Here is an 11,291-nt window from a genome sequence, read left to right on the forward strand (position 1 = left end):
ATTTTACATGTATTTTTGAAATATACATGTACATACAATATAAACTGAGTTATCACAATGGCAGTTTACCCCTATAATGTGTTTGTGATGTAGATCTTGCAGTAGTTTGATTTCCCGTAATGCAGTTCTGTTTATGCCATCAGCAGCTTCAGCTCTAGTGCCCACTTTAATCTGAAAGTAAAATTTACTGAAGTTAATAAAGTGAAATTTACTGAAGTTAATAAAGTGAAATTTATTGAAGTTCATAAAATTAAGTGAAATTTACTTAAGTTAATGACAATAAGAGCTTGGTTCTTGACTTGTTCACAATCCACAACCTCAAAACACTTGTAAAACATTCAAAACACTGAGCAATGTTGGTAAAATGAGTATCCTGGTCAAGCCAGGTCTGGATTTTAGACTTTATTTTCTGTGGTTATTAATTCTTATTTGTCTGTCATAATATTTCAAGAGGTGTTCATACATAATAATATTAAGATATGTATTGGTTGAAAATCTGAGCCAGAAATGCTGTTTCTTAGTTTTCAGTTTAAAAAACTTAACCTGGCTATGGGTTTACTATTCATTTTACCAACAATCTAGGCTGATCTTGGCATAAATTAAACACTTTCATTCTTTTCTAAGTCAAGTAGTTCTTCGGAAGTTGAAAATGTGAAAAGTTAACAGACAACTAGATGACGATAACTAGATGACGATAGATACATGCAAACTTGATTCAATAAGCTCATTTGAACCTCCAGCTCTGGTGAGCTAATAAAAGAATAAAAAGAGGTATTTTTGAACCTTCCCCCCTTTTTACATCTCAAATATTCACTCATATTCATACAGACTAGTAAAATTTCCTATGAACTAGTGAAGCTTTACAGACACTAACCCAGATGGACTAGTGCTTCAAAAATTTAATATTTTAAATATTAGAATTAGAAATGTTCATGTGAGCTAAAACCTGAACCCCATGAAAATTACCTTAATGATTATACCTCATTGGATTTAACTTTGAGCAACTTGTGAAATACTAATAGTAATACATTTACATGTACCTTTTTCACTGCCACAATATTTCCAGTTTTCAAATCTTTTGCTTTATAGACTGTTGCAAACTGAAAGACAAAACAGTATAAATCAGATGTTTCATTCAATGTATTAACACTGGCTTCATTGAATGGAAATTGAATGCAGAACTTGACAAACTGTAGATCTTATCAGCCAGACACATGATTTATCATAATTATATGCATTTTGTACCCAAAAAAAAAAGAAGTTTGGATATATATATGTGTACATGTATTCTTGTTAACTCCATTTGTCTGTCTGTTTGTCACATTTTCTTGTTATTGGACTTTCTCATGAATACAAGAGAGCAACAAGATGTGTTTGTGAAACACAAATGCCCCTGATAATGGCCTATTCCGAAGATGGCCAAGGCCACAAGGACAAATATCTTGGTACCAGTAGAAAGATCTTGTCACAAGAAATGCTCATGTGCAATATGAAAGCTCTAATATTTACCATTTAGAAGTTATGACCAATGTCAATTTTTTTAAAAGTAGGTCAAATGTCAAGGTCAAAAGGTTTAGTACCAATGGAAAGGTCTTGTCACAAGGAATAATTATATGAAATATCAAAGCTCTAGCTCTTACTGTTCAAAAGTTATCAGCAAGGTTAAAGTTTTTAAAAAGTAGGTCAAACTCCAAGGTCAAGGTCACAGGGTCAAAACTGCTGATACCCATGGAAAGGTCTTGTCACAAGGAATACTCGTGTGAAATACCAAAGCTTTATCACTTACTGTTCAAAAGTTATTAGCAAGGTTAAAGTTTTTAAAAAGAAGGTCAAACTCCAAGGTCACAGGGTCAAAAATGTTGGTACCCACGGAAAGGTCTTGTCACAATGAATACTCATGTGAAATATCAAAGATCTAGTACTTACTGTTCAAAAGTTATTAGCAAAGTTAAAGTTTCAGACAGGATGACAGAATTACAGACAGGACAAACACTATATGCCCCCCGATCTTCGATCTTGGGGGCATAAAAATAATTTTCTTTAACATGATTGAGCATATTTTGTGGAAGTGTAAAATAGTTTTGGAATTTTCATTTAGGTCATGGGGTTTTGCACCGGGAGAAAAAAAGAGAGTAAATTATTAAAAATGCTTTCATTGTAACTCCTTTTACAGTCAAGAGTTTTAGGATTTTAACTTTGTGATAGAATGGTTGTGTTTAGTGTGTAAATGTATGTAATGTTTAGGATTTTAACTTTATCATAGAATGGCTGTGTTTAGCGTGTAAACAACTAAAGGTTGTATCATAATCACTCCTCAATCTATGCTTATGTATTTGCTAAACACAGACATCACAATGCACTTTTTACATCAATTGCATTACATTCCCCCCATTCAATGAATAAGCTTATTGCTATGCCCTCAAACACAGTTACGTTGCAAGTCATATTATATATGTATGACAACACTTAATGTCAGATGCATAATGTAGGGGAAATCAACTGATTATATTTATGACCAGTGTTTCTGTTAATGCAAATTTCTGCATAATTTACGCGTAAATATTTTTACCCCCCCCCCCCCTTGGGTCATCATGATGTAGAAAAATAAAAGAAGACAAAGTTCACATTTTGTGATTGGACTCAATGTTATATTCCCAAAAGTATATATGAATAAAGGCAGAGAACCAGTCTTTAAGCTGTGTTTAATCATGGCAATGTTGTACAATTTTAGATTTACACTGACACTAAACCAAATAATATGCTGACAAACATATCAAGAAAACAATCCCATAGCTGATCAGGATGCACATGGTCTTGATCACAGGAGCCAGGAGTTTCATCTGTAAAGGTCTACAACATAAGCAACAACCATTGAGTTTGCAAGCGCTCATAAAACTCAGTGGTTGTTGTTTACATTGTAGACCTTCACAGATGAAACTGCCAACTCCTGTGACTCGACATAAATCATAACGGTTGCAGGAAATGCGCAAAAAGGTGACATTAAGATATATGATGACAAGTAACTTATAGAAACTTTATAGTATGTATTAATAAATTATGAACGCAAGATATTCAAACCAATATTTATTCAATTCATGAACAAAACACTGTACTGTAGTGTACCTATACAGTGTAGAAAAAAATTAAACGCTTTATATTGAAATTTTTTTTTGTAAAAAGAGATCCCCCCCCCCTCAAAAAAAATCGTTTGACTTTCAAAATTCAGCCACAGAGGGTCATCATGACCCTTGCAACTAAAAAACACTGCATGGCAATGTACCAATGTACTTTCAGAAGTTTATCTGAAATTTTCATTTGTTTACAAATATTTTTAATTGTAAATCCCACAATACAAAATTGCTTGTTTTAATCAAAATATCTTCCACTGGAACTTTATATCTCATAATATTCATTTTATATATTATACCGAACGAAGCTTGGATGGGCCAAAGGCCTGTCTGCGAAGCAAGACTCTAAAGGTAACACGTACTATATAAAAGAAAAAACGGGAAAATCAGCAAATGAATAGAGATAATCTCTACATATGTTCACTGAAAATTTCGTGATCAATACGGGTGCTGCCATTTTGTTTTGTTCATTAGCTGCTTCTACAGTTATTCAGGTTTTAATTTTGAATGCCAAAAAATACAAGACTGACATGCAGTTTGTAATCAAACACCCAGTTTGTTGAAAATGAATAGTATAATTTTTAATGTTACAGTTTTTAGCCAATCATTAAAAATAGAAAAACAGTAATATGACTAAATAGATGAACAAGTTCATGAGTTTCTTTCAATAAAAATATACAATATACTTACTCTTACTGTTTTAGCATTTTGAATTTGTTGGTTAGTTGTGTTTAGTTTTAAATGTCTTTTAAATTGCAAATGGGGTGTATTGTTGTTTATAATTGTTTGATTTTAAAGAGAAGAGAAATCCAAACTAAATGTGACATCACAATCCATAGTTTACGTTGGCTAACATTAAATTCCTTGCGGTGCATGAATAGACGGATCCTGTAGTTAACCCAGGGTTGGACGGTTAAAACCGCCCCCGGTTTTAACCAGTGGTTTTAACCATCCCGGTCAATACTCCCGAAGTGGTCAATACTGGTCAATTGTGATTTAAAGTGTCCAATTTCCTATTTTTGTACATTTCTTGCAAAGATAAACATGATAAAGATAAATCAAGTCTTTTCATTATTATGGATCAATTGTTGATTAATATTTTTCATTAGATAATCAAATGTAATTTCATAAGTTTAAAATATATTTGTTTTGCTGAAACTGACCAAAATATCTTCAGTACCTACCAGAGGGTCACAGTTCTATAGCATAGCTTGACATATTGGAAACAGAGCTGTTAATACATGTACCTGGACAGATTAAGAATAAAAGGTAGCTGGACATTACCTGAGCACAGGAAGCAGAGTTGACAGGTGTTAATAAGCATAGGCAGGGACCAGAGATGACCAGTGTGTGTGTTATTGTTATGAAAACATCACCAACCCACCCCCTCAAATATTTATTTAACATTTAAAATGAAGATTGATGAAACAATACTTATTAAAATATAGGTAGTTCTTGTTAAACTAAGGAATTTGAACAGAAACTTTTACATCTTCCCCAATTCAACAGAGTCATTTGTACATTATTTATCTAATATTATGACTTATAAGTATATTATAAACTGATAGTGCATGTTATGAATTACAGTATTTACCATAATGGTCACTTAAACATTTAAAATAAATAACACAGACTATAATGACCAAATAATTTTCAATCGACCAGTATTGACCAGTTTTAACCATATTGACCAGTATTGACCACCGGCCCGGTCAATACTCATACTGACCACTTTTTTGCCAACCCTGAGTTAACCTCATATATTCCCCCTTGTTTGCAGTTGTTTGATTGGTTAAACTAGAATTCATGTTCGCTTTGACTTTTCACCTTAGACATCCTAGTAACTCCCTATCACATTGAAACATGCATTTCTTACCTTTACATGGTGTAAATCTCACAGTAAATAAAGTATGTGTTTTTTTAAGCCATATTGCAAATGGCCACCATTTCATATTTACCTTCTCAACACTGAAGAGTTTCAATAGTAAAGGATGCCTTCAAATAGATCAGTTAAAAATTACAGCTTTCTTTTTATTGCTTTTAATTTTTATGCTTAAATGTTTTGTATAAAGCAATTGGTACTCGGTAAGTTCTGCATCTCCAATTGTAGTACAAACTATAAAAAAAATATACTATCGAAACTCCTCCGTGTTGAGAAGGTAAATATGAAATGGTGGCCATTTGCAACGGCTTCAAATATAGTCAACATTTTATTTACTGTGGGATTTACACTATGTAAAGGTAAGACATGCATGTTTCAATGCTACATACAAAACATAAAAATGAAATATAATTTAATGTACGTAAAAGAATTATTATTATCACTTGGGACACGCCGATGACAATTTCATGTTTCGCTCGGTTCAACGGTAACACTGTATACATATTATACCAAGCAAAGCTTGGACGGGCCAAAGGTAACATGTATGTAGAAGAGAAAATCAGCAAATGAATAGAGATAATCTCTACATACGTTCACTGAAAATTTTGTGATCCATATGGGCGCTGCCATATTGCTTTGTTAATTAGTTGCTTCTAGAGTTATTCGTGTTTTAATTTTGAGTGTCAAAAATACAAGACTGATGTGTAATTTGTAATTCAAACACCCAGTTTGTTTAAAATGAATGGTGTGATTATTATTGTTACAGTTTTTAGCTCATCATCAAATAGAAAAACAGTAATATGACTAAATAGATAAACGAGTTCATGAGTTTCTTTAAATAAGAATTTACAATATACTTACGGTTACTTTTTTACCATTTTGAATTTATTGGTTAATTTTGTTTATTTTTAACGGCCTTTTTAATTGCAAACGGGATTATTTGTTTGGTTTTTTTCATAATTGTCTGCTTTGAAAGAGAAAAAAGTTGAGGCTAAATGTGACATCACAATGCATGGTTTACGTCGCCTTCCATTTCATTTCCCGCGTTAAATGAATAGGCCTATCCTGCAGAACTGTTATCCCCATATATCCCCCTTTAATATTGAGATCTTACTGGGTGTTTAGCGCAAGGAAAATTTCATAAAAAAATATATATTTTTAAATGAATCATAATCTATCGTACTAAACAGAATTTATGATTATCACTTGGGACACACCAATGCCCATTTCATGCTTCGCTCGGTCCAACGGTCACACCGTATACATATTAGACATAGATCTACTATAACACCACCAATAATTATATACGACAAGTTCCAGTAGTAATAGTGAGCGCAACGCAAAGCGCTGGCTCATACTGCGAGCTCTAATGACTAGAGCGCGGGAAATAACTTGAGCTAAATCTAAACCTCTAACAAGAAAATTTTTTTGACGCCAATCCCAGGAGTTCTTTGTCAAAAATGGCTGAGATCTCGCAAAGTCACACCTTGGACTATGATTGTGAACTTACGTGGATTATCATCCTAATCTTGTGGCCTCCTAGCTCCAAAATTCAGTGCATCATTAGGTGAAATGTTTAACGAAGTGCTATGTTTATGAAAAACAGGCTAAGATGATGTGTGACGTCACGTCTATGTTTTGACAGCAAAATATAGAAAAACTAATGAAAAATTAAACCATACTTATGGAACTCGAAAATTTTGGTCCCAATGGCGTCGATTCGAATACTAGCGCGTGGACATGTATTTCTCCATTTTGAATCTCGTCTACCCTAGTTCACGTCGTTCTGAGATGTTACATAAAATCCGTAAAAGCATGTAAATCTTATTTTCTTAATCATGTATAATCAATCCTCGATTAGTTAACGCGATTGTGTCATGTCTATGTTTGTGTATTTGCTAAACACCGACGCTAAATATGACGTCACAATGCACTGTTTACATCAGTTGCATAGAGTTTCCCGCGTTCATTGAATAGGCGGATCAAAAATGTCTAAAAGTTAGAATACTTTGATTGAGCTCCGTCCTCACACGTTAAGAGCTAATATTTCGGGATATTATTTGTCCTGTTATGGATCTAGATACTAATGCCAACATTGTTTGCTTCGCCCTCAAACACGGTCACGCCGTAAGACATATTATTTCCATTTGTAAAAGTCATACTACCGGGACAATATTGAATATACGTAAACATTAGGCATACGTAATATGGCATCGAATACAAATTGTGTATTTAATCGACTGCAAACCACAAATCTGATCCTCACAACAACAGCATTCCAGGAGAGGGGCTGATATCAATGACGTTGCAATTTTATTCAATGATTATATGTGAATGCTGAAATATTTCATCATTGTGTTACAACTAGGATTATGTACAATATTATAAAAATTGTTCTAATTTTCTCTTTTGGAACATACCATTGCTACAAGGGGATTATCATATGAATTTCATTTTTTTCAATTAGATAGGTTCGCATGGGTGGGGTGGGGGGGTGGGGCGTATATACATGCCCAATACATGTAGTTGAATTTATCGATATATTTTTAAATTTTCATAATGTGTTTTGTGTTCAAAGGCAGTGCTGTTTAAGCATAGTTTTACAACTTGAAAGGTTTGGGCATTTTTATCATACAATTAGTAACTTGAAAAGATTGAGAGTAGAAAAAAGGAAAGTAGAGGCTGAGAGCATACAGTTCAGAACAGGCCGTGCATCAAAGGTTAAGCAAGTCACAGTGCAGTCTGATTAAAACCAGCCCCCCTTCTCCTATCGTCGTCAGGGTCTGACAGGCATCGTAAGGAGGTCATCTTCACATGACCTCTACATTTGCATGCGATCCAAAAATATCAACCAATCATAAAAGTGCTTTTATCTGTTTTACGAGCGGGTGTAACTCTTCAAAATTGGAGGTAACAAAGAACACAAGAATGGACAACGCTATTGAAAGCGTTCTGTCCAAGTTTAACATTAAAGAACTAAAAAAAGAACAGCGCCAGATTTTGGATAACCTTCTTAGAGACGAAGATTGCATGGCTGTTTTACCAACTGGATATGGAAAGTCCCTACCATATCAAATATTTGCACCGATTTACCACAAACTACGAGACCAGAAAGTGGTCGTTTTGGTGTGCTGCCCTCTCATTGCGTTGATGGAAGATCAGGTGCAGCGGATACAAAAGACTCAGTTTGTATCCGCTAAATATATAGGTGAGTTATATAAAACCATCCGACATCAATGGTGGGGATCAAGATTGACCTGCTACAGAACATGTGTTTTTGAAAATATAAATAAATAATAATTAAGGCGCATCCTCTAGACAGGTCAGTCGTGTTGTGCATCATGTTGTGCACTTGCAGTTTTACAGTGTCATAAAGTGATACTGCTGTGTAGATTTATTCAGGCTGTCCAGCGGCCCTAAAAATCCTTTTTTAAAATAATTTTTTTGTAGTTTTGCTAAAATTCCTTCAAAATTTTTTTGATTCAAGCGGAAATCCTGAAAAACCCTAATTTTCCCTGTCAATTTTTATTTTTTGAAAATATCTTTATATTCTGGCCATGCATTCACAAGAAGGTGCCTGGGATAGATATTCCTATGTCCACCGGAAACTAACGCAGTGTTATTCAGCTGTTATGTGCAGTTGAGAATAAGTCATAGTACCCATTATGATAATGTCAAAAACAATGACATATTGATGTGTATTTTAAAAGATATATAAACTGTACATGTAACCTTTCCCAATTATTCTAGTTTATACTACTGTTTGACACATGGAAACGCCTGAACATATGTTCTTTGTATAACATTGAAACTAAAAGGGTATAACCTTGTCAGTCAATAACCTGACGACGATAGGAGAAGGGGGGCTGGTTTTAATCAGACTGAAATGTATATATCACCTGATCACTGTATATAGCATAAAAATATTTCAATCACATTCATGTATACATGTTTTAATTATTTTTAATATAAAACCCTGGGAGAAAATTCATGTAATGAGTATTTGGCAAATAGATATTGTTTAAATTGAACCTGATCAAAGCATGAACATTACAAAATATGTACATACATGAAGCTGCGCTCGCTCAAACGGTAGCACCGTCAATATATTTAAAAAAAAAACCCAAAAAACCCCTCTATATTGTACAACAAAAAACAAAGATATTTTTTGGTGAATCTGATGTGGCATAGCTTAAGACATTCATTTGATACAAACCTGCCCTTCACCTAAAAACTCTATTTTTTCATACCGCCTTGACTTATCTTCCATCATTTTGAAAAATTAAATCAATGTCAAAATGTTCTTGGAAAATGCCCAATTTCTCTTTTCTTGTAAAACATACTTGTCATTAAGACTTTTAGGTTATCAAATAACTCTTACTTATAAAATTCAGTTGCATATATTTAAATATATTTCCTGATTCTGTTTATAATTACTCCTTTGGTTGTCTCATTCGTTTTTTTCATGATGTTACTGTTTTAATTTTTTATAATCACACTGATTATGACTAAATAATGATATAACAATATTGACAATTTCAGGTACAAGTTATCAAATCTACAAATCACTTGCAAGTAAGGTATAATAACCTGATAATACAACATCCTGATTGACTTGATTACATATATTTTCTAAAATATTAACAACATTTTCTAACTCAATTCTGAAATTTGATTTTAACATTTTTAATATTAACATTTTAATATAATTCAGTTTTAACATTTTATATATATTTGTAAAAACTTACAGGGGAAAAAATTACGAGTATAATGACATGATCACAAAATGTGTTTAACTAGTTAATTAAAATCATTTTCTCTTATTCGAACTTACAGGCCTAGGGCACAGGCGCTTGTTTCATAAACTTGGCAAGCTATACTCTATAATAACACAAGATCGTGTTATTATATAGTATAGCTTGCCAAGTTTATGAAACAAGTGCCTGATACGTCTGGCCTTCTTTCGCGTTAATTTGCCTTTGTTTCATGTTATTACACTTTTCATTCGCTTTATTACGCCTTTCTTTTGGTTAAACCCAGACATTCCATACTGCTTCATTTTGTAAGGAAATGAATTGTACATATCTTTATTGTTGTTGAATAAACCTATTCAAGACATGAACCAAGCTTGGCTAAGAAATAAATCAAGTCATAATTCAGTTGTACATGGGGTCGTTGTTATCACGCTTCTGCATTGATCTTGTTTTCCTTTTCGATGAACTTTTTCCTTATTACTGGGGTTTGGGTAAGCTCTTGTGATCATGTCTCCGGAACACTGTTTCCATCGCTCGGCATTGAAATTTTTCACATGTCTTAAATGTTTAATCGTTACCGGATTTGTTTCGCTCATAATGTGTATGGCAGTGGATTTGTTTCCAAATGAAACAGTTTTCTGGTAATGCCTGTATGTTTGTATAGTGATATTGTACGACATCGACCAAAGTTTACAAGGATAAAATTGACTAAATGGGTCTTGTTTTCGGTGTTTTTAACACTGGTTCTGAGATTTTTCCGCGAGTCGAATTCTATCATAAAATGGACAACGAGCTGGTGTTATATGGAGAGCCTATGCCAAGAAATTCTTAGCAAAATCTCCGGTATAGAAAAACCGTTATAAATCAGTGACCGCAATTAAGAGATAAGCGACGGCTACTATTAATCAGCATGTAATATAGCCCTATTGAAGCCAACGAATTCAGACTGGACGGGATTTCTTGGCATGAAAAAGTTCAATATTCTATCATTGTAATTATGTATTTGTTGTTACTAAATGCGCCATTGGTACAATGTAAAATAGAAAAATGTTAATCGTTATCTTGACATTTGTAGTACATAACGGTATATTCGTTATTTGAATGGCGTAAGATGTAAAGGAATGATGCGTAACAAGTGAATGCATTATTTATTCAATGTAAATTTGAAATTAGATCTTCGTCATCCGTATTTCAGCATTTGCACATTGCAGTTGCGAGTTACAGTAAAAAAAAAATTGGTAATCCGTCCGATGATAGTTCGACATTCGAATTTGCTCATTCGTTTACTGCATTTCAACATTTGTTCGTTGTTTTACCATTATCTTCTGGGAAACAGACTATAGAATCATATTGGAGGACCAGTTTATGTGACATTCCCTCGGAGCTATTATTTTCCCAGCCTTTCGAAGTCCGAGGTAAATTATTTTATTTTGTGCAAGGAAGATATTTTGATTTATTTTCTGTGAATGTAACTAATTCATAAGTATTAATTTGATAAATGAATCCAATGATAAAAAATACATCAAA

The 11,291-nt window shown here is 33.3% G+C and overlaps 2 protein-coding genes across 6 annotated transcripts in view; one reads left to right on the forward strand and one right to left on the reverse strand.

Moving 5' to 3' along the window:
• The window catches only part of LOC125681531 (cyclin-dependent kinase 7-like), a 153,643-nt gene that overhangs the window by 11,012 nt on the left and 131,340 nt on the right, over positions 1–11,291 (reverse strand). For 2 of the 3 annotated variants that reach the window (XM_048921680.2, XM_056154604.1), the window contains exons 3-4: positions 1,041–1,100; positions 70–171 (exon numbers count right to left, since the gene is read on the reverse strand). In XM_048921680.2, coding sequence (XP_048777637.1) covers positions 70–171; positions 1,041–1,100 — 162 coding nt within the window. Of the gene's footprint in view, positions 1–69; positions 172–1,040; positions 1,101–9,226; positions 9,335–11,291 lie in introns of those variants that run through there. The other variant, XM_048921678.2, reaches the window with a different exon arrangement.
• The window catches only part of LOC125681534 (A-kinase anchor protein 7-like), a 63,780-nt gene continuing 62,650 nt past the window's right edge, over positions 10,162–11,291 (forward strand). For 2 of the 3 annotated variants that reach the window (XM_056154611.1, XM_056154614.1), the window contains exon 1: positions 10,162–10,255. The gene's annotated coding sequence lies outside the window, so the exon portion shown is untranslated. Of the gene's footprint in view, positions 10,256–10,348; positions 10,406–11,291 lie in introns of those variants that run through there. The other variant, XM_056154613.1, reaches the window with a different exon arrangement.

This window comes from Ostrea edulis, chromosome 2, assembly GCF_947568905.1.
Source record: "Ostrea edulis chromosome 2, xbOstEdul1.1, whole genome shotgun sequence".
NCBI lineage: Eukaryota > Metazoa > Mollusca > Bivalvia > Ostreida > Ostreidae > Ostrea > Ostrea edulis.